The following is a 24,135-nucleotide window of genomic DNA, read 5'->3' as shown; positions in this document are numbered from 1 at the left end:
AGTGAGGATTAAGCTGCTTAAGAGCCACAGAATGTTGAGTGACAATTGGAAAAAAGAAGTGGAAAGTCAGGGTGGAGGTAGGGAGTGTTGAGTGGAATTGCTTGCTTGTGCTCTTTCCACCTTATAGTATCTTGAAGGAGGATATTAACCCATGGTTTCTTGTTGGGTTAAAACTCTAGGTTGTTTAGCCCTAACCAATCTAGAGTGCCGGGTTTGCAGGTCACGATAGCAACCAAGGAATGGGGTGTTCCTGGGTTGTTCAGCAAAGCGGAAGTGACAAGCATGTGGGAGGCAGTGTGCTCACTCGCTCCAGTGTGGCCACGACTAGCTGTAGGTTGTTCAACCCATAGTTAGACATTATGTGTGAACAGGTCAGAGTTCGCAACCCAACAACAAACCATGGCTTCTCTTTCTGGGTTGTTGTTAACAAACAATGGTTTGTTAGTGGGGCTCGGTTCGCACATCATGACAACCCAGAATTCAACAGTCTGTATCATGTGTTAGTGTTCTGTTTGAACCCAGCCATTGTAATCTTCTCCCCCCTCACCCCTTTTTTTTTTGAAGGACATTGCCACTCTGCAGTTCTCCAAGCAGTGGAAGAACTGGACTTATCCCAAGTGCTGCCTCTAGGTCGCCAGCACAGCCTTTTCAACAGCCTGGAAGTAGTACTGAAAAACATGGGGCATCTGATCAGTCAGTACCTGTCTGAGATTTTGCAGATTTTACTTTGCATGATAGCAACAGTATCCCACATTCTTCAACAAAGAGAAAAGGTCAGAAATGTACTGCTGTTTAAGCATTTCCCCCCTTAGTGCCTCAAGTAACAAATCATGATTTTTTAAAGAACCATCGTAAAATAATTTAAACAGCCGTCAATAAAGATCACTTACGCATAAGAAATAAAAGTCCTTAAAGTGTCGTTAATGAAATGAATGCTAACTTGCTTTCTAACTAATCATGTTTCAATTAAAATAATAAGGATGAATGTGTATTTAAAATTAGTATGTACTACTTTAGACTTGCAGGAATTTGAGTGTCAACTTCCTTTATTTAATGCATGTATTAATGTTTATTTAATTGTAATAATTTATTTCTAAAATGAGTTTAGAAAAGCAGAACACTGCAGTCCAGTTCCTGAACTTAAAACACAAAGTGTGCAGATTATTTAGAATTTTCTTGTAGTTTTATTTCTAGGTTGAGTTATCAGGGAGAAAAGTTTCTCTTTACTTTTTGAAAAACTTCTGTAATGTGATAAAACAGTTGATAAAGTAACAAATAAACGTCCTAATAATGTCAAGAAATTCTGCCATTGTTGTAATTAATTTACAACACCCTATCTTTCCAAAGTACTTTTACAATCTCTCTTTTACTTATCATTTATAATTTTGGCATTAACCTTGCAAAATATCTCCCTGTGTTGCCCTGTTAAAATCTTCCTCTGGTAAGGATTCTCATGTAAGGATGGTGTGTTGCTCTAGTACTGTACAATGGTAAACTAAGTTGGCAAGTAAGTTTAATGGCATAGTCTACATTACATTTTTATCCAGTCTTTCCTCCAAAGACTTTAAGGAGGTATAAATAGCTCTTTCCCCCTTAGGTTTATTCTCACAACAATCCTTTGAGGAAGGTTAGGTTAAGAGATAGTGAATGGTGCAAGGTCATGTAGCCAGCTTCACGGTAGAGCAGGGATTTGAAACTGGCTCTCCCAGGTTGTAGTCGGACACTCTAAGCACTACACCACACTGCCTCTTACTGCTGTAGCAGTAGCCATTAAGTGCAAAAAGAGCAATTCCAGAAAGGTAGCAGTGCAAGATCTGATTGCAAGTATTTCCCTACATAGGCATGCAAACAATTAGACTGGGAGACAGGTAATTATTTGACAGCCGTGTTACTTGTGTCCATGGTAATCACTTCTGTACATGAAGTTATACAGTAACTCTAAGACGAAAAGCTGTAATTCAGTAACCGTTGGCTTCATAAATATCTTCCAGCACTGTCATTTGTTAAACTTAATTTAACACTTCATTATCTAGTGAGGAGGTAAAAGCCAATTAAAGACTGTGAGAAACCTATTTATATTATACTCTGTGCTTTTCTCAATACACTAGTCATTTATTGCAGACTAATATTCCTTGCTGTGTTAAACGTCTACTTTGTACAGTTATAAATGGAGTTACAGGCTTACTACCTCCTGCAGTTCCCCTTTGGGGTAGAATTTTGTGGGCTCGTTCTCTCCAGTGTGACTGTATTTTCTTTCAGTGCTATGCAAACAGGTCTCAAAAATGTTCATTTTAGGAACCACCTCCACTAGGGAATTGAGTTGACTAACATGGTAAAGTCTCCCCTGTGAGGAAGTTATTAAAAACAAACAAACCCTTCCCCTTCATGGCAAAAGATGGAGTGGGTGTGGTGTTTAAAACCTCATTCCTGGAAGTGTCATCCCAAACATGTGCAGTATTAGCTTATTCCTGACAGAGGAGGTCCAGGCATGCTGGCTACTACATGCAATTGAGAGGATGCATTCAGTATCTAACCTTTAAAATGTTAGGCTCAGTGAATGAATTTTAAAACTGCAGTGAAGACAACATGTTTTGCTTTAAAAAAGAGAAAGAAAGAAAGAAAGAAAGAAAGAAAGAAAGAAACCCAGAGGATTGTCACAATTTGTTTTCCAGATTCAAGTCAAATTGATTAACCCATTGAAAAACTTGAGACGACTTGGGCTTAAACTGATAGCAGATTTTTTCTCTGACTTTGACACTTACAACTTTAGTGTGGAAGAGACTGATGCAGTTTTTCATGCTGTGGTATGGCCCCAGGTAAGGGCAGTGTAAAGTTGCCAACCTGCTCGTCTCAGGAGGTGTCTTGGTGTGTCAATATTCTCCAGACTGTACAAATGACTTGCTCTGGGGTGAAAGTGGTATTTGGGGAGAAAGGAAAGAGAATGTTTGAACAAAGCATCAGATTTTACTATGTACCAACTTATCCACTCAAGCTATGGCCCAGAATTATCTAAATTTAATCCAATACAATTTAAATAGTTTTTATCCTTGATAACACCAATTTTGTTGGATCTAATGACTTTCATATATAACCTCAGCAAAGCTGACTCCATGTTTACAGCTGAGAAATGTTTAAAAAAAATTCATTTCATTTGGGTGGAATATACCTATTACTAGGTCAACTAAAATTGTCACATCTTTGCTGGTTGAAAGTTACACCGCTTCCCACAGTAGCATGCACGCCATGGCCAGTAGACCTATTCATGATAAGAGCTCCTTCCACAAGTGTCTTAACATCATGGAAGCTTTCACACAGCTATGCTGCAGTGACTCCAAGCAGTATCCAGTGGTTACAGCAACCCCAAAAACTAGATCCACGTAACATTTCCGTAACGGGACAGGTCAGCGGAGCTCAAAGGGAGCTCTGCTGACCTGTCCCATTCTAGAAATGGTAGTTTGGGCTAGTTTCTGGGGTTGTTGCAGCAAGTGCTAGTTTCTAGTTGCACTAGTGGTCATTCGCACTAGCACAGTCTGATGAGTGCTGGCAGCCTGCTGGCATTGGATACGGCCCTCTGTGATTAAACTGCTCAAAGATAGGAAAGATAAATATAAGCATTGGATGTTTCTCCTTTTTAGATGAACTAAAGAACAGTGGGTTTATAAAATTTGGCGGACTATGGCTATGTACAAATGTACTCAGCAAGTGCAGCAAGCAAGGAATCCTAACTTTAAGAAAGATATTACGGCACCAAGGTTTCCATTTATTTCCTGTGTTAAAGCCCCTCAAATTCCAACCAAGGACAGTTGCCTGTATTTTTCTGACTAATGCACATACACACAAAATAATGCCCCCTCGCACACTCTCCTTTTATATGCTGTGTAAATTATATTTTCATTCTTTCATTAGATATTGAGCTCCTACTTAGGCCTTTTTATTATAGGTGTTCCATAAGTATATTGGTTATAGACTAAGAATTATAATTACTGGATTCTTTTGTTACATTAGTGATCTTGATTTATTATTATGTATATTCTTATTTTTGTTAACTTTATTTCAAAATAAGATAAAATTTTATGACAAATAAAGAATTAATAGGTTGTAGGCAAGCCCTAATAGCACCGTTCTTGGCTCTGTTGTCAGTAGCAGTTTTGTCTATGATGTAAGTCAGGGGTGGGCAACTGTGGAGGGCTGGCTGCATTGGACTTCCCAGAACCCTCCAGGGGTCACCCCCCTTCCCTGCTGCAGCTGCCATCACAATTGGAAGTGGCCTCATGGCTGCATTCCCAACAGAATGGCACCGTTTGGCAGGAGTGCGTTACTGCTGGAAAACATGTTGCATGCTCCTCATGTGCCTTCGTTCCTATCAGAATCCCTGAGAATCCAGTGGTGTGGCAGGGGATCTGGTGGGGGCTGGAAAACTCCCCCTGGTGGGCTGCATGTTGCCCATGCTTGATGTAAGTGAAGGCAGAAGTCCCTAGCACCAGAACACTGAGAGCTTAGCTGGGGATATGAGAACAACACTGAATTCTTCTTTCAAAAGCAAATTACAATTGGCTAATAGTTCTTCTAGTAATACTCCCACTATTTTGCCCTGACTTTATTTTCTTCTGTTTTGTTCTCTCAGATCACCAGGCTGGCCTCTGAGAGCCAGTATTCTCCTACTCTTTTACTCAAAATCATTCACATCTGGAGCAAAAGTCCCAGGTAAATTATTCAATTCTTAGCAAAGTCAATAACTACTATATGACTTTACTGCACAGCTACTTAGAAATGTACACATGTATATGTGAACTGCACTTCAAATCCGGTAGACCCTTTGACCTTTCAAATTTATGTGCATAATTATTTGTAGAACTCTATACACAGGTGTAGTGATAAGCATATATAAGTTTAACATTAAGCTGAAATGGGCAAGGGGAGTGAGTTTGGCAAGCATTTCTGCACCTGCAAAATACGTCCCTGCTTTTACCCGGACACCTCCTTTTCTTGTCTATGTTTGGAGCTGTAAACAGGGGAGGAAAATGTAGCAGCATGATTCATACCCCTCTCCTTAAAGGAGAGGTGATGACTATTCCAGTTCAGCCTTACGGAAATATCCTTTCAAACCTGCAAAAGGGGGGTATCTGCATTTTTTTGGAGCCACGTGCATCGGCTCCATTTATTGATCTTTCTGGTTGTATTTTTCGCACTGATACAGCTGTGCTTCACCTCAACTGCAACTTTATCTCCATGATTAACGCATGTTTTAATAGAGAGCAAGAATCCTGTCCAGCTTTGACTCCAAGCCTAAACATCCTTGAGAAAGGGCTTGGCATCAACTAAGACATTCAGAAAGCTGTTAGAGTTTATATCAGTAGGACAAGGCCCTAAAGTTGTTTCTCTTTCTTTCATGTAAAGGACGGAGTTAAGGATCTAAACCCTAAGGAGCATTCATGGGTTAATTTTGTGAAGATGGGGGTTGGAAGGCACCTAAAACCTCCTAGGTCATTGGTTGAAGATATTTAAACTGCACGGGAAGCCCTTCTCTCCATATGGCTGCCATCAGAAGCATGTTTGGAGGGTGGGGGGGCACAAGAGAGGTCCACAGTGGGCTGCAGCTAGAGATGTAAAATTTCCAGAAATTTTGAGGCCATGGAAAAAAACAGTTTTTTCCCAGAGAAAATTTGAAATTTGGGGAAAAATGGAAAAATAAGCCATACTTATTTTTTAGCACTCTTTACAGATCTAAAGTCACTTTGTTACTTTAAGACAGTCTTCCCCTACCTGGTGCCCTCCAGATATTTTTGACTTCAGCTCCCATCACCCTTGGGCAGCATGACCAATGGTCAGGAATGCTGGGCATTGTAGTCCAAAACATCTGGAAGGCACCAGGGTGGGGGGGAGGGCTGCTTTAGGAACATAAAGCAGCTTTTCTGTTCCTAAAGTTATTGTATGTATAGCTTGGTTTGCTCATAAAATTATCATTATATTTTAAAACTTTTAAAAGTAAACTCAGTTAGTAAATTTGTAATTATTGTCTGAATAGATTAGAACTACATTACTTGACTCTGACAGTATGTAATCAGAACAAGCCCAGAAACACAGGACTCTATAGAACAAAACCAAAATTGTCAAGAATGCACATTTACTGTCAAGAATGCACAATGGTGAGTCTATTCACACATTGGGAAACAGAGTATAAATGTCTATCAGTAAAATATACTTTAGATGAATAATTTTAATAAGGAATGAAAGAAATTACTATGCTCGGAATCTTACAGAGAGGATTAAAAAAACATTTTTCCCACGGCCTCATTATTGCCAGACATTTTACATCTCTAGTCTTTCTATAAAAGTGTTCTTATTACATAGTTTTTAGAAATAATTTTGGGTGGGGTAAATTCTGAAAGAAAATATTTCATAATCCAAAGCTGTTCAATTTTTCCAATTTTTTCAGGAGAAAAGAAAAATGGTCCTCGGAATAAAACAGGAAAAAAATGTTCTTTTCCCGAATGTTTCCAGTTTTTTTTCCAAACCTACTCATCCCTAGCTACAGCATGTGCTGGGATAGGATTTGCATATTCAACACCCAGTTGTATGATCAAAACAGCTTGCTGTTTTGATCATGCGAAACAGGTTGCTTCTGTTCACAAGAGTCAACAATGTGAACCATGATTGGTTGCTACTTAGAAATGTGTACAGAGGGATGGAAAATCTGCCTTTGTTATTCTTAGAAATAAATCATTTCAGTTTTTGAACCTTGCATAATTCATTTCTTAATCCTCCCCTATCCCCTCCATTCATTGCCTTTAGGTATTTCCCTTTGCTGGCCAAGCAGAAGCCAGGACATCCAGGATGTGATATATTATCCAATTTGTTTGCTCTGCTCTCTACCAAAAGCCTGTGTGAGACAACAGCTGGTGTTGTGATGGACGTGGTTGACAACCTCCTCAACACCACTGACTTTGAGCCTACAGATCAACTTTACAGTTTGACGGTGAATGACTGTGTCTTTGTAGAAGCTGACGAAATGACAGGAGGTAGGAAGAATCAGGTGCCTGATTCAATTGCAGGTTGATATTTTTTAAAGTCTGGCTGGTGCCTTTTGCTTGTGGTAGGAGCAGGAACTAATCTGTAAATGAAAATGTTCTCAGTTTAGCACACTTGCCACATTATACTGCTATTTCATGGCTTTCGACTTGGTATCTGAAAGGTTGCCTACTCCCTCACCAGCCTGCCTTTACACTATAGACCTCTTCAGAAGCCCTCTTCCAAGTGCCTCTGCTGCCTGAGGTGAGGCAGGTGGTGACTAGGGAAAGGACCTTTCCATTTATGACACCCACCTTTGGAATGATCTTTGCAGGGAGGCTTGCCTAGCACCCACTCTCCTGCCTTTTCAGCCCCTCTGTTGTTTTCCCAGGCCTTCAAATCTTACATGATCTTTACTTGATGCTCCTATCAATCTGTTGTATGCTGCCCTCAGTTCTTGTTACAATTTTACTTGCTTTTGACTTTACAGTTTTGATTGCTGTTTTCAGATTTTATTATTGTGAATTCTCGGGAGGTATTTGTATTGAAGCGTGGGATATAAATCCATACTAAGTTAATAAGGTAGGGGGTTGTTGAAAGGCCAGAGCCTTTTTCAGTGGCAGCTGTTTTACCAAATCACACACATATTCGCATTGGGTATGATTTTGCTTCTACCCAAGTACACATGGCCAAATATCACTTGAAATTGATACGAGTTTGTGGTTTTGACCTGTAACAACTGATAGTTAGAACCAGTTGGAGCCCTTTTGTACTAATCATTTCATTCATCTCCTGGATTTAGCTTTTTAAGAGGGAAATCTAATTATTCTTACTTAGAGAAGAAAGCATGGAGGCTCTTGGTTGAAGTGGCAAATTATGTTTTATTACTATTACTATTGTTAACATTTCTATACAGCCTCATTCACTAAAAAGCCATCAAGGCGGTATGCAGATGGCAGGCTCATCACGATTGAGCAGATCGGTGACAAAGTCCAGAAGAGATGCTAGGTCTTATGACTCCTAGCGTAGTTCCCTTTGTCAGAAAAGGGGTGGCAGGTTCTTACAGTCTATAGTCCTTCGACTTGGTCAGCTCACACCCACTGAGTTCCTTCCTTCTTTTATTTGTTCCTTCCTCTTTTTATTTATTAACAAATATAAATATTTGTTATATTTATGTCCCACCTTTCAATATAAAATTCCCAAGGGAGCTTAACGTCACTTAAAACACTATAACAATATTTAAAGAGTAATAAAACATCAACACATAGTTAAAACCACAAGACCCATTAAAAGCCTGGGAAAATGAAATCTGCAAAAGCCATCAGATGTGGTGCCAGGAAGACAGATATGGGAAGGGAACTCCACAACTGAGGTGCCACCACTAAGAAGGCTGGTAGTCACTTACCTCATCACAGAAGGCTGAGGCATCGAGGTCTCCACTGATTACTATCTTAGCATCTGGATGTGGGAGCAGTTGGTCTTAGGCCCTGATAAGTATACCAAAAGAGACTTTTGGTGCTTCAAATAAAGCTCAGTCAGGTTTATTGAAAGTGCTACCTTGTGGAAGAGGACAGAGCACAGTCTCCATGTTTCTGGCACCAGTTTAGATCCTGGTTTGGAGTGTGCCTGTTAGTTTTCCGGTTTACATGGTAAAATTACATTCATGAGCTAGAGATGGATGGATCAGTGTATTTCTAGTCTGTGCGTTTCATATGTATTCCTTCATACGTCTGTTCCATCCTGTTTCCGCATCAGTCTGTGATTTAAAAAAAACCAAGCATACAAAAATGTGAACATCTTTTTCACACAATATGCAATTTTGTGTGCATTTTATCCAAAATGACACATTTTCGTAGGCATTCTTAATAAACATGTTGGTAAGTTTTTTGAGTTGAGAACTGCATCGCAAAATTCGAAGTGTGAAAACAGAAACTGCGTTCTGATTCGCATAAGTCCAGGAACTTCAAATTGAGTTTGTTTTATTTAAAAATGTGGACTGAACAGTATCCTCAAGCATCTCTAATATGAGTTTCCTGGAGATGAGAAATCCATTTGAAGAACAATGACTAGCAAATCCTCCTGACCAGCCTTGTGTTCCAGATGTGTTGAACTACAAACTCCCAGAATCCAAAATATATTCTACGAGTTGCAGTCCAACACATCTGGAGGGCATCAGATTGGGGAAAGCTGCTGTTGATAGTGTTTTTTTGAGCAAGAATGGTACATGTTATATGCTGACTAAACAATTATAACTTTAAGCATGATTCAAAAATTGGAACCCATCTTTCCTTACTACAGGCCAAGCTGTGCAGCTCCCTTTCTAGAAAGGCTGCTTAGCTCCCTCTTTGAGGTCCTTGGGTGAAGATTTCTTAAAATTTAGGCAAAACTTTGGCTTGTCAGGCTGATGGCTTTTTTACTGATGTCTCATCTTAATGGGTTTAAAATTGGCTTCTGTTCAGGTCTTAGATTTTATTTATGCTTCTTCTCTTTTGTATTTTATTATTGTTGACTTTAGAAAACCCTTTAAAATATTTTTTAAAATTGATTACTGTTAGGTGCTTTGAGTACTATATACAGAAAGTTGGGATATTGGTTGAAATAAATAATCCCAGGGATGTTATTTGCTTGTTCTGCTTGGAGTACTGAGCTGGTTTTTTATATTATTTACAATTTACAGCCAGGGTGTTGAACCTCTTGCAACCCATGGGCCAAATTCAATTTTGGAGAAGCTCCCGGGAGCTGCATTCCAGTGGTGGGCGGCACCGAAGGCAAAAGGGGTGGGGCCAACCTCCCCTCCCTAGCGTATTGTAGTTTAAAGCTCCTACTGCCAGTAACGAAGCCATTTAGAATAGGGAAAAAACTGTACAAAAGCCAGAAAATCACCAAAAAAGTGTTGGTTGGGGGAAAGGGGAACAGGGTGTGGCCATCTAGTGCCCCAGGATGGCAGGACTGGATTGGACTGGGACCTTGTGATGGCCAGGTTAGGACCCTGAGCGTGAAGTTCCCCCTGATTTAGAGAATACATTAATAACCTTTCTGTGTTTCAGATCTTCCCAGCATGGGTGTAAGGCTAGCTCTGCCCCATGTCCCTGCAGTTCTTCAGTATCTGAGCAAAACGATGTTCAGTGTGGACAAGATGAAGAAGAAAAAGTATAGAGCCCAAGTCAGCAAAGAACTCAACATTCTTTCAAAGTAAGTGGCTCCTTCAGGTCCCTGAAGTGCAGTGTGTGGTATTTGAATCATCTACTATATGCTGTTGGGAAGCCATTGGGTGGGCAACCCCCATAAAAGTCACAGTATCTTCTGGGCATAGAAGGCTTCTGAATATAGGTTTTTTAGGTCTACCTAGCTTAGAGGCAGCCTCCTTCCAGCATCCCATCATAAGAATATGCCATATACCATGCCAGACTATTAATCCATCTTGACCAGTATTGTCTATAGTTCTCCAGAGTCCTTGACAGTTGTCTTCCACATCACCTACTATCAGATCCTTTCCAGCTGAAGATGCTCAGGGTCATGAACTCTGGTTCATACATGGATAATGACAAATTTCCTAGGCATAAATGTCCTTGGATTTGCACTTGCCCATGTTCATGTGTCTGAAATGTGGACCAGAATTCTAATCATGTCATATACCCAATGCATGCAATTGCTATGGTTCTGATCAGTTATTGTGGTCAAAGAAGTTTGTACTTTCTCTTTAGTACTATTTTTGCAGTGTAAATGCAAACAGGTGTGAGCCCAGGGACTTTTCCACCTAGGGAATTAAGTCCCACTACTATGAGCCTTAACTGGCTTAGACTGATGAATGATGATACCATTGGCATCAGCTACTATATCGGAGGTGCTTAGATGGTTGTTCTTGATGGCTGGTTCAAGATCTGGAGTTCCTTTCCTTATCGGAGTTATTTGAATTTGTGTGGCTTCTATAGCCAGTCTAAGATATGCTAAATGCTTAGGTTTATGAAGTAGCCTTAGTGACGAGGGACAAATAGAGAACCAAATAGAGAATAATAGCAATTAAACTACTGACTTGTTGTATTATTTTGGTAGTTTTCATTAGTGCAGTTATATGCCCTTTCTGAGCATAACAGCAAAAGTTGACCATACGTATTTTTTAAAAAGATGCTCTTAAAACATGAACTTCCATTTTAGAAAGTTGGATCATTACATTGTGATGGCGGTTATATCAGCACAAGGCTAACCTCTTGCTTCTGTTACATGCAGAATCAGCAAGTTTATAAAGGACAAGAGTCAGAGTTCCATCCTGATTGGTCTCCTCCTCCCTTTCCTTCACCAGAGTAACATTATGCAGGTAGGTTTTGATTTATGCCTGTGGAAAATCAGATTTTCTTTCATGTTTTTCTGATGAACTTTTGAAATAATTTTGCAGATTGTTATGATCTGCTGCTAACAATTTAGGCCAGTGTTTATTAAATCTGCTCTGCTCTGTCTCTTGGGCCAGTATCCAGTGGGCCTGCTCCTCCTCTGCTGGTTCTGTTGCGCTCACAGCACCCACCACTTGTGCAACAGGGCTTTGGTGCTTCTAAAAATAAGCTTGGGAACGAGTGGAAATGCTCATTTCTGGTTCAGGACAGGTCAGCAGAGCTCCTTCTGCAAGCTCTGCTGACCTGCCCCATTCCAGAAATTCGCTTTCCTGCTCTTTTCAGGTTATTTTTAGAAGTGCCAAAGCCCTGTTGGATGAGTGGGGGTCTCGTGAGCACAGGCACAATGGGATACTACCCTTGATGTATTTATTTTTTAAAGAGCTGGTATAGTGCAGCGGTTAAAGACAGAGGTCTGGTGTAAAGAAGGTCTTGGTTCAAATCTCAACTCACCCATGAACTTAGATATCTATAATATGTGGATAATGATACCGAGCTGCTTAACAGTATTATTGTAGGGTTTATTGAGATAATGTCTGTGAAGCACTTTGAGTATTTAGAATATTAGTACTCCATGAATATTAGGTCTTATAACCAGCTGATTTAGCATTTAATATTCTTTCAGTTCTATAGTTACATTACAAGAAGCATTGGAATAATAATCGCACAAAGCCACTTTTCACAGTAAATGTATGTCTTTTTTTTTTTTTAGGCATTGGTAGTTCTTCACAATATATCTGTTTCTTTCAGGATACAGAGATTGACATCCTGGAAACAGTGCAAAATCTACTCAAACACTGCTTGAATCCAGCAAGCTTCCTCAAACCGCTGGCAAAACTGTTTTCTGTTGTTCAGAACAAATTGTCTCGTCAGACGCTCTGCATTGTTTTTGAGGTTTTGTATACAAGCACACATATTATTTTTATTAGTAATGGGTGAGCTACCCACCCCACCATAGCTCAGTTTGGCGGGGGAGCTATTTTGGTCCTGATGTGGATTGGATTTACTTAAGCTCCCATTCCAGCCTAAGGCCCTGTCAGGATCCTGATGTTGTTATTGGGGACATGTCTAGAGGCCTTCGGACTCGGAACTATCTTTACAATCCTTATTTATTTATTTATTTATTTATTATTAAATTTATTAATCACCCATCTGGCTGGTCACCCAGTCACTCTGGGCGATGTACAGCAACAGTTTAAAACAATAAAATTCTACAATAAAAACATTTTCTAAAATACCCTAACCCACCCCAAATGCCTGCCTGAACAACCACGTTTTTAATGCACGACGGAAGCTCATTAAAGAGGGGGCATGGTGGAGTTCCCTAGGGAGGGAGTTCCACAGAGTGGGGGCCATCACAGAAAAGGCCCTCTCCCTCGTCCCCACCAGTCTAGCTGTCCTGGCTGATGGGAGAGAGAGAAGGCCATCCGAGGCTGATCTTGTTAAGCGGCCTGTCTGGTGCTTCTGGAGGCGCTCCTTAAGATAGGCTGGGTCGGAACCATATAGGGTTTTAAAGGTTGAATTTGGCCCGGAAAACACCTTGAATTTGGCCCGGAAAACAACTGGTAACCAGTGCAACTCCTTCAGCACTGGAGTGATGTGATCTCGCAGGCGGCTGCCTTTAATCAGGCGAGCCGCTGCGTTCTGTACCAGCTGCAGCTTCCAAACCATCTTCAAGGGTAACCCCACGTAGAGCACATTACAGTAGTCTAAATGAGAGGAGACCAGGGCATGTACTACCGATGGGAGCAGATGGTCGGGAAGGAAGGGGCGCAGCCGCCGTATCAAATGGAGTTGATACAGCGCTGTCCGGCTCACAGCTGACACCTGAGCCTCCATGGACAGCTGGGAGTCCAAAATGACCCCCAGGCTGCAGACCTGGTCTTTCAAGGGTAGCCGTACCCCATTCAACACCAGGTCAACATCCCCCAGCCTCCTCTTGTCTCCCACCAAAAGTATCTCGGTCTTGTCAGGGTTCAGCTTCAGCTTATTCCTCCCCATCCAGCCACTCACCGTCTCCAGACATGTGGACAGGGATTCTACAGCCAACCTTGGTGAAGATTTGAACGAGAGGTAGAGCTGCGTGTCATCCGCATATTGATGACACCGCACTCCAAACCTCCTGATGATAGCCCCCAGTGGCTTCACATAGATGTTAAATAGCATCGGGGAGAGGATGGAACCCTGTGGCACCCCACAAGTGAGTGGCCATTGGTCCGAAACCTCCTCCTCTTGTCTCCCACCAAAAGTACCTCGGTCTTGTCAGGGTTCAGCTTCAGCTTATTCCTCCTGGTACCTGCCGGAGAGGAAGGACCGGAACCACCATAATACGATGTCTCCAATGCCCAACCAACCCCTCCAGGCGGTCCAGGACAATCCTTCTTGTGTGAAACTGTCCCCTTTCCCTACCCCTTTTCCTTTTCCTGACCTGATGGTGGTTGGGGGAGAGGGGCTTTCAGCATGACCTCCATTGAGGCCCTGTAGGGCCACAAGGAACCATGTGAAGTGTAGTTTCCCTAGCAGATGGTGAAGAGTTCCAAAGGGATCTCTCCAGATGTTTTGACAGGGTTACTGAATGGCTGGTGAGATTTTGGTCAAGTCAATGCAAAGTGGGGTACATTGGAACAAAAGGATAGTGCATCCGCATTTTGAATACTGTAGGCAGCTATGGTTTTCCCATCTTAAAAAGTATAGTGTAGAACTGGAGAAGGTACAAAACACATGCAATTAATGTGATGTTAGATGAATTGTCTTATGAAGAAAGGCTCAATAAATTTTAGGCTCATTATCTTGGGGAAAAGATGACTGAGGATGACCATGTTACATAATATTTTAAAATATTCTATATATACTTTATTTAGTGGAAGAAGTTATTTAAACTTGTTTGTATACTTTTTGCGACTTTCAGTTAATATAATGTATTGGCTCTAGCATCACTTCACACAGCATTTTTTGCTATGTAGATATTACTCCCATGTAGGAAAAATGATATGCAATCTGTATAACCCATCATATGTAATGAATGCACAGTTGTCTCTTTGGCAACATGTGTATTCCTCATACCTGACAATGTACATTGCTGTACCTGCAGCAATAGCAGAAGTGATATTAGTCTAGGGGGAAAAACATGTATGAAGTAGATCTAAGATGTTTGTTAAATATCTTTTCATTACTTTTTCATTTTTAATAGACTCTATCACATTTGGAGAGTAATCTAAAATACATTACAGATACAGTTAAGGTATGTGAACATTTTGCTGATTTTACTTAACATTGACCCAGTTCACACATAATGGCAGCAAATCGTGGATTGATTAATTAATTAACTCACATTTTTCCAGAGTCGTGTACCACCACCATTCTGAATATGCAGCCTCCGATCACCCCAATTGGAGGTTGCTCTGCGATGTACAAACCCGGAGACTATGAATTAATTGTGGGTTAAACAACCCAAAGTTAACCTACAATTAGTTGTTAGGTTAACTTGGGTTGTTTAACCTGTGATTAACCCATAGTATCTGGGTTTGCACATCACAGAGAAACCTCCAGTTGGGGCGATCGGAGGTTGCATATTCAAGATGGCAGCAGCAGATGCCACGGCAAGTTGTGTGTTAATTAACCCATGATTAATTAACACTGTTACTTGTGAATGGGCTCATTGTTTTGCATCCTTTTTGACTGATATCTTCATCAAACCTTTTGTCTGTCATAGTTGAATGCTTTTGATTCACGACATCTTGATGATATCAATTTCGACATCCGGTTGTCAGCATTCCAAACCATTACTTCTCATATCAAGGAAATGAAAACAGTGGATGTCAGCTATCTCATTCCAGTTATGCACAACTGCTTCTACACCATACAGGTGAGCCATACCCACATGGAAAATATCTGCCCTTGACTTATGATGATGCTCTTGAAAATGTATTCCCTTTTTTATTCTGTTGGAAACTAAGAAACCCACATACTCTTTCCCCACCATGCCCTTGTACCAAAGGTTATGGTCTAACTTCCAGCTAGAAATTCCCATTGCCTAAATTTATTTATTAAAAATGTTAATACTGTGCCTTTCGGACCCAAAAGGAACATCCAAGGCAGCTATGCACATTGTGCAAAAGAGCCATAAGCCGGCTTAGGCAAACATTATAATGATGCTTTGGTTACTGTACCAAGAGGGAACTGAAGCAGAGTTTCTCTAGAGAGCTGCAGGCCTACCTCTGACCAGTGGCTTAACAAAAGGGTGAGGAAGAGCCAGGGAATGTCGTCCTACTGCTAGGATGTAGCTGATGGGAATTACCCTATGGCGGATGCTGCAGAAAACATAATGGGTTGTATCAGAGTTTTGTGAGCAGATGTCTGCTTCTGCAGCAGAGTTTCTGCACCCTCTCTTTTCCACTGCTGTCCCTGCATGCCCCAAAAGCCTTCCTTGCAGGAAAGGGCCCCCTCAGGATAGGCCTGTGATATGGTGTGGGGAGCTACAGTAGGAGGGCAGAATAGTTGAAAATTGGGTGGAGGGAACTTGTGGGAGCTCGGCTCATGCATGCTATCTCTACTTGATTTTTGACAGTTTCCTCCCCTTTCCTTCAGTGGCTGGTGTGGGTGGTTAGGAGTGAAAGCCCGTTGCATGAGCAGATGTTGGCTCTGTTCCTGAAAACAGTAAGCATATGGGTTGCTACTGCCAGGTATAAAATAGCAGAACTCTTTTTTTTACCCAGTAGGAAAAAGGAGGTTTGTAAAAGGTTCATATTCATAGTGTTCTTCGTGTCAAGGTGAATGAAACCTTTTGGTCATCACTTGCTGATGATGAAGGTTGCCCGGGATGTTATTCCCATTACAGTTGTTTGAGTTATTGTGAGGGGTCTGGTTTGCATTTATATCTGTACATGTTTCTGAGTATTTTTAATTGCTTATTTCAGGATCATCTCTTGTAACCCCAGGTGCCGTAATCCTTTTTCTTTCTTCAGTTAGGGGAGATGTCTCTCAGCGACAGTGCGGTCCTCTGCCTGAATGCTATTATTAGCCTGTTTGCTGATATTGATCACACAGGAGATGAATACAAGGAAATAATCCAGCACACTCTCCTGGAAGCTTTGAGAAAAGGGCTAAAGAGCAAGACTGAGGTAAAAGGCTCCACTCTACACGGCTGTCTTTTGTTTGGGCGAGGAGTGATTCTGTGTGAGGAGGGGCCTTGGGCAGGTTTTTCATTGGTCAGAGACTGGGTCTTCTATGTTCTGCTCAGCTGTCTTTTAGTGTGGTTTCTATTTATTTATTTGCTTGAATTTGTATCCTGCATTTCTGCAACAGAGAACCCAAGGCGGCTAGCGATAGACACAGACGCAAATACTAATAAAATAAAAGCATTAATAAAATACTTCTATACCTGTTTCTACTATGGATAGTATTGAACAGGGGCCTCCAGCTCATGGCCAACCTATGCTGGTCCCGGCACGCACGTGGCCCCTACCGCTCACATGCATGATTAGCACTTCTGGGGGCAAATGCCAAAACTAGTGAAAATGCTACTTTCTGGAAGGGGCAGGTTGTGCCCCATCCAGATGCTAGCATTTCTGCTAATTTTGGCACTTTCCTCCAGAAGCACTAATCCCGCCTGTGAATGGTAGGGGCCATTGTGCACACCGGGACCAGCGGGGGCTGGCCACGGGGTGGAGGCCCCTATTGGATACTGCCCTATGACTCCCTTCCTTCCTTGTTCTTTACTCCAGTCCCAAGATGTTCTGAATCTGGCAAATATCACAGATATTGCAAATAGGCTAAATTATGTATATTAACACACATAGTACATAATTGTGTGTTATCCTGAGTGCAGAATCTCAGTTTTGTTGTGAACAGCCAGGATTTTTGAAAGTCCCTGGCATGTCTAGATGATGCTGATAAGGTTTTATTATGGCTATGCTGAAAGCTCCCCTCCCTTTCTTGAGACCTGGGTTCTATAGGGCTGTGTGTCCTGTAGCCCAACCTGATATCTTGTAGCTGTACCAGCTTCTCCTTGTGCTTGGCCCTGGTGCTGGGAATGGTGCTCCCCACATGCTACTGTGTGTCTGTGCTCTTCTGTCTGTGCCTTCATTCCTTGCAGCCTCCTTCGCATGCTGGAAGGAATCACACTCCATCTCTGGAGACGAAAGCATCTGCATGTATAAAATCCCATCCCATTTGTTCTGAAAGCTGATGGGAAAGAAAGAGGCTCCATGTACTTGAAGTTTTGGGTGGCTAGAAACAGATGCATCCTGGCTTAGAATAATAGTTGGAGAAGGAAAGGATTTGGAGAAGAGTCTGCTATGGACAAGTGTGGGTTGAGTTTTGACCTCCATAAAAAAAGAAAAGAAATCCAGAGATGACGCCCTAAGGAACATTTAAATGTCAGTCTAAGCCATGCATTCTTATATTTTTCTTGGCTTTTTGTCACTTACCGCTTTCAGTGCATTCAGCAGGATTACACTTCCTTACTCTCCTGCTTGATACGAACGTTTTCAAAACACTCAGAGTTTCAGGACTTGGTCCAGCTGACTGACTGTCATGATCCAGAGATGGACTTCTTTGAAAATATGAAGCATATTCAGGTAAAAGGCAATGCTGTTCCTCCAGTGGCTCTTAGATTGACATTTTAGATGTCTGCTAGTTGAAAGATGGTATTATTTTTATAATTTGAAGACCATTTACCTTTTTCTGTCAGTATAAACCCCTGCAAGTGCTGCCTTCCCTTCAATAGCAAAGTATTGGAGATTATTCGTCATTTTGAGAATAGCCATGTGTGTTTGTGTTAATAAATGGCAATGATGCCCTTTAAAATATTCTAGCATATGTTTAAGGTTTAATGTTAATGTCGCCTTCAAAAAGCTGCAGCTCAGAATTGTAATTTGAATGTATTCTCTCCTCTTATTCAAAGCATCAGTTTGAAGAATAGAACTGCTGGTGAGTCGTGGAGTAAATTATCCTGAAGATGTTCAGAGAGAGATGAAATAAGAACCTTGTTAGAAATGGCATTTATTTTATCCTGTTAAGAGCTAGTGAAGGTTTTGCACAGGGGTGGGTAACTTGTGGTCCTCCAGGTGTTTTGGCCTATAATTCCCATCATCCCTTGCCATTGGCTGTACTGGCTAGGGCTGATGGGAATTGTAGCCAAAACATCTGGAGGGCCACAAGTCACCTACCCTCGTTTTAGTGGATTATAGCATCCAAACATACAAGGTTCATAGAGTTAAATATGGGCCCTCCCTTAGTGAAAATAGCCTTGGTTAACTTTTGTATCTCTCAGATCCACAGGAGGGCACGAGCATTGAAGAAACTGGCTAAGCACCTAGCTGAAGGCAAAACCGAATTGTCCTCCAAATCTCTTCAAAACTACATTATGCCTTATGCAACTACTACTATATTTGATGAGAAAATGCTTAAGGTGAGCCTTTACCCATATAATGGCAGGAACTACTTTTATTTCATTCCCCTTAGTGACACATTTCGTCCCTCAGCGTATGTGATTTATCTGTAACAGGATGGTTTTCCTTTTCATAAGTAGAGAAGACTTTGAAAACAAGAGTTTACTTTAGATCAGCTTATTATGATACCTTTAGCATTGTCAGGATGCCCCTGTTGCCCACTGACTTCTCCAAAAGGCAGAATCAACACTCAGACAAAAGGGCTGCTTTCCAAGGCTTTAATTCCGTTTATCCTAATGAGGCATACAGATGCTAATTGCTTGAGACTCAGAGGAACTACAAAGGAACAGCCATCTAGGGGTTTCTAAGGGTTAGGATGTCAGTTGATCTCCGTTTGGGGAAAATGCAGCAACTCTCTGAACTTAAGGGGTGGGAGGGGAAGATCTCCCCCTCTCCCGTGATGCTTCTGGGCGCAGCTGTTGATGTCGAGCCAATCGGGCTGAGCGCCAAAGCTCAGCCCCTGCAGTCTCTCACTTGTGCCTGCGTCTGCGCCTCGCGTCTAAAAGCTCAGGTGGTACCTCACTGTCGCTCCCAGGGATGTGAGCGAGGGGGGGGGCTCCCCCTCCAGCTGCGCCTCTGAAGTCTGAGAGAGTTCCTTCCCCACGTATCTCCTCCTAAGAATCAGAGCTGCTTTGGGACTCTGTGGGCTCAGCTACAACCCTGACAAGCATGTTCTGTAATCCTTAGATTTTAGTTGGGTTTATTTAATATCTCCCCTACAGGGAGCTTCTCAGTGCATTAGACTTGATAATAGTTTTTTTTCTGTTTTGTTTAGGTTCTTTAGCATTTAGACAGGCTGGGACCAATTCATAAGCCATTTCTGGGAAATGAAGTTTGCAGAGCTCTTGTCTTGATAAATTCATAATTTATTTTATATTTGTTTATATCATACTCTTCCCCCTAGGAGCACAAAGAAGCATACAGGCAGTGGAGGCTGGTGGCACCAGTGTCAGTGGGGCAGTGAATCCACTCCACGTTTCAGTCAGAACTCTAAGGGTACTATCCAAGGTTGGATAGCTCCCTTAGAGTTCTGACTGGTTCTGACGGAAAGCCCTGCTGACATAGGAGCCACCAGCCTCTACTGCATACAAGGTCATTGTGTCGTCGCTGTCCACCCTTCCTACCCCATTTTATCCTTGCAACAACCCTGTGAGGTAGGTTGGGCTGATTGGCCCCAAGTCACCAGTGAGCTTCATGGCTGAATGGGGGCTTGAACGTGGGGCTCCTTAGTTCTAGTCCAGTGCTGTAATCACTACCGCATGCTGGCTCTCATAATGCAACATGGAACGTCAGAATTTTTTAAGATGAGGGAAATAAAAATGGATAGGTTCCTTAATATTGCCAAGCATGCTGCACACTTAGCATATTCAGAAGATGAAACTGTGTTAGGCTGGGTTTTTTCGGCATTCTCAGTCTTGCAGATCTGCTACCTTTTTTTTTTTACTTTTTCACTGTGTCTTTTGGGAGCTTCCGATGTTAGGGAAAACTCTTGTCTATATTAATTTCCATATACTTGGGCACATTTTCTATATTGCTTGACAACGTGAGGCTTGTTTTTTTGTTCCTTAGCATGAAAACATGATAACTGCTTCAGTCGAAATGGTAGGAGCCGTTTGCAGGCATCTCTCTTGGTCAGCGTACCTCTATCATTTGAAACATTTCATACACGTCTTGCAGACTGGACAGATCAATCAAAAACTAGGTGTCAGGTACAGTAAATGTGAATGTTAAGATTTAGGCTTCAATCCTATGTACATTTATGTAGTATGTCAGTCACTCCATACTGATAATATTACAAAGGAAATTGTCAAACAACAATAGTCTCTCTCTGAGAATTTAAAGCTGTGACTTTTACAGAATTGCTGATTATGTTGATGACGGATAGGGCTGTGTCTGCGTTAAAAGATAGCTTTACATTTTGTGTGATTTTATTTGACATGGACGAGGATCCTAGGGATTTTTGACTTGTATTATTTGAACGGCAGAACCTCGTGCTGTATCACAATTTTGCTGTTAAAGCACCCTCTGTTTCAAAGATTTGCCATGCAGCCCAGAGAGCTACCATTCAAGAAACTCAGGCCCAAACTCCTCATCATCCGTTTCTGACAGGATTGTGCTCAAAGCGGCTCACATCATCTTCAGATTATCATAGAGAAATATACCAATTCAGAAAACGTAAGAGGAACAGTTATAAATAAGCATAATGTCAATAAAAAAGACATCATAAAATATAAATCAATACAAATAAACTGGCCTAGTCCAACAACTTAAAACTAAATTGGAGAGGTAATGTCGCCTAGCAGAAATTAAAATACATACAAGGCCAAATAGGTTTCCATTCTGTAACGGAACAGTAATATAAAATTCTTAAAATTGTGTATACTGTATTAGCACACTTGGGTGGTTTGCAAGTAGCAGCACAACAAGAAGAGCCAGCAGAACTCTCCAGAATTAAGGAAGTGCCACAGGTTAAGTACCAAGCACCTTGGCTCTTGCCAAGGCTCTTGCCTTAGCCAATGCAGGGCCTTTAGTACTTGCAACGGGAGGGAAGAGCAGCCTGAGTTTTGATCCATCAGACATCATCCACATCCCTTTCTCACTGAGCTGCTTGAGTATTCAGAAGTAGTTGAGTTGTTCTTTGGATCATATCCATTGCTCACAGCATATCTTGTCTTGGGTCGCTTCCCATATTATCCTCCTGCATTTCTGGAATCGAATGATTAGATTAAAGTGTGGTAACATGGTTGTCCCATGCAGTGTATGAGAAGCATTGCTTAGCTGTCATTCTGCTTGATTCGTTTTTGAAAAAATCTTTTGCACTACGGTATACTTGCACAGTATTTGAACCATACGATTGTGCACATAAGTGGACAAGAATAAACATCCCACAACCTGGCAAGCAAGAACATGATCAGCTGTGTGAGATTTTGGTTCATTCGTGTTTCTTGCACTTCAAATTGAAGTGGGCCACTCATTAAGTGAGGACGGTTTTCACTATAGCAGCGGCTAAACTCTTCCTTGCTTATACGGTGTGTAGGCACAAGTCATATATGTGTTAGTTAAACATCAGTTTGAGATACATTTCAAGTAAGTGTGGAGTGTAGACAAGACCAGTGAATTTTGCTGAAATGCATGAAGTGGTTTTGTATTTCCTTTAGTCCGGCCTTTTGCAATCTATTTTAAAAGCGTGAAATTTCTGAATTGAAGCACCTTGTTTTTTTCTTCCCTAATCTGTTTGTCAGTGTGCTAGTTGTGGTGCTGGAGGCTTTTCATTTTGACCATGAAACTCTGGAAAAGCAGCTTGAGATGATTCAAAAGGAAGGTAAACGTCTGTTTTCTCATATGATGGAGTGGGCTGTAGGCCACGGAAGCTTATTCTTGCCATAATACATTTTGGTAGATGCTACAAGGACTGCTCCTTTCCAGATCTCTACCTCTCTGGGATTTGCATTATAATAATAACAATGGGGGGGGGGAGGGATAGAAACCCATATGACAGCTATCTTTGCATTGTAGTAGACAGGACCAATTGTTTCTTTATGTCTTTCTTTGCCTCTGCTTCCTATTTTTTTAAAAATGCTAGTTTAGAATGTCTGCTTAATGCCCCAGTCCTAAACCTATGTGCTGTGGATTAAGAAGGGCCAGCCCAACCTACTTTTCCACTCCAAGGAGATGCGCTGCACAATCTGTGTGATGTGTCCCTTGCAATATTTTGTGCGATCCTGGGGCTCAACTCGTGGATTGTACACAGCCATGTGCAGTCTGCTGAGTTGCTCCCAGCATCTTCTGTGACACTCCATAGGACCCCGAGGCGCATCTTTTGAACCATGCAGTGCCCCTTCATAGCTGCCCCTAAAAATATTGCCCCACCAAAACAAGTGTTTGAATTGCTTGTGCAGTTTATTTATTTTATCATTACATTTACATCCCACCTTTTTTCTCCTGCAAGAAACCCAAGGTGGCGTACATGATCCTCCACTTCCTCCTCCATTTTATCCCCTGTGGGGTTGATGAGGCTGAAAGTCAGTGACTGGCCCAAAGTCACCTAGTGAGTTTCATGGCTGAGTGGGCCTTAGAACCAGGATCTCCCTTACTGCTATACCACACTGGCTCTCAGTTGGGCCAGCTGTGAACGCAAGTCCCTGAGGCAAGGGTGCAGAACTACTTTGGGGTGGGGGGGTCATCCGGATGACCCCTTCCCAGCTCTCTTACATCCCCTGACATCAGTGGGGATGGCCACGCCCACGTGATGCCACTCGCTTCCTGGCCCAAGCTTTGCTGCTTGTGGGTTTTCCCAGTTAGGGAAGCCCCGTGCAGCAAAGCCGAGCTCTCCAAAATGGGGGAAACCTCACCCAAAACAGCCCAGTGAGAGGACTGAGCATGCTTAGTGACCACAGAATGCTGACTGACCATGAGGGGAGGGGCAGACAGAAACCCCAGATAGGGAGAATGGCATATTCTGGAAAGAGTTGTGGTTAGCTAGAATCTTGAACATTTTGTTGCGGGTCTCACTTACCTGTCTTTATTCCAAAATGGACTCTTAATTCAGCATGCACCAAAGCCTTTTCTTCCTATTGCGTGTAGCTGATGCAGAAGCCATGGATGTCGAGCCGGGAGTGGAGAGTGAAGCTCTGGAGATGGAACTTAGTGATGGAGAAGAAGGCCGAGAAAACAGCAAGGGCCTTTCTGAGGATGTCCATGAAGAGCAGGAGCCTGCTGCAGCTCTGCCTGATCAGTCTCCTAATGAAGAAGCTGAGGACTCCCAGAAAGCTACAAAAACAATTTCCTTCCTGCCCAGGAATAAGGAAGAATTGGAGTGTCTGATTAAGCATATTCAGGAAACAGTAACAGGCAATATCTTACCTAAATTGCGCAGATGTCTCATTGCAAAGGTGAGCTCTCCCCCATTTTGGAAAGCTCTAACACTTCAATTTAAAAAAAAAATGTTCTTAAGTGTATCTTTTGTAGTTTGTCCCTCCAAAGTTAAGACACCATTCACAGATGCTGGGGCCCTTGCTTCCCGGGAGCCCTGTTTGCACCCCATGTGTGGATGAAGGAGGAGGAAGGGATATGCCCTCTTTTCTGTAGTGTGCCCAACGGCCCGAGAGTGCAACAGGCTGGGAGCAACCCAGAACCCATTGTTGGTACTGGGTCCTGATGCAATCAACTATTTATTGATTGAACCAGTGGAGGCTGGTGGCTCCGATGTCAGTGGGGTGATGAATCCGCTCCGGGTTTCAGTCAGAGCTTCTGCACCTTGGACAGCTCCTTTAGAGTTCTGACTGAAACCT

General features: G+C 42.0%; 1 protein-coding gene across 6 annotated transcripts in view; it reads left to right on the top strand.

Annotated features, from left to right (window-relative positions):
- UTP20 (UTP20 small subunit processome component) overlaps nucleotides 1–24,135 on the top strand; it is a 90,545-nt gene that overhangs the window by 45,447 nt on the left and 20,963 nt on the right. For all 6 annotated transcript variants that reach the window (XR_014784344.1, XM_084810142.1, XM_084810145.1 and 3 more), the window contains 15 exons: nucleotides 565–773; nucleotides 2,673–2,816; nucleotides 4,625–4,704; nucleotides 6,793–7,019; nucleotides 10,056–10,200; nucleotides 11,236–11,323; nucleotides 12,144–12,287; nucleotides 14,584–14,634; nucleotides 15,106–15,258; nucleotides 16,358–16,513; nucleotides 17,831–17,971; nucleotides 18,667–18,804; nucleotides 20,414–20,553; nucleotides 22,087–22,166; nucleotides 23,429–23,736. Coding sequence is in view for 5 of the 6 variants with exons in the window: in XM_084810142.1 (XP_084666268.1) it covers nucleotides 565–773; nucleotides 2,673–2,816; nucleotides 4,625–4,704; nucleotides 6,793–7,019; nucleotides 10,056–10,200; nucleotides 11,236–11,323; nucleotides 12,144–12,287; nucleotides 14,584–14,634; nucleotides 15,106–15,258; nucleotides 16,358–16,513; nucleotides 17,831–17,971; nucleotides 18,667–18,804; nucleotides 20,414–20,553; nucleotides 22,087–22,166; nucleotides 23,429–23,736 (2,204 nt within the window). In the remaining variant the exon portion in view is untranslated. The remainder of the gene's footprint in view (nucleotides 1–564; nucleotides 774–2,672; nucleotides 2,817–4,624; nucleotides 4,705–6,792; nucleotides 7,020–10,055; nucleotides 10,201–11,235; nucleotides 11,324–12,143; nucleotides 12,288–14,583; nucleotides 14,635–15,105; nucleotides 15,259–16,357; nucleotides 16,514–17,830; nucleotides 17,972–18,666; nucleotides 18,805–20,413; nucleotides 20,554–22,086; nucleotides 22,167–23,428; nucleotides 23,737–24,135) is intronic.

The sequence above is a fragment of the Heloderma suspectum genome, chromosome 7, assembly GCF_057233095.1.
Source record: "Heloderma suspectum isolate Gila_16-S chromosome 7, 16-S_ref, whole genome shotgun sequence".
Lineage (NCBI taxonomy): Eukaryota > Metazoa > Chordata > Lepidosauria > Squamata > Helodermatidae > Heloderma > Heloderma suspectum.
This window is presented reverse-complemented; position numbering and strand designations above follow the sequence as displayed.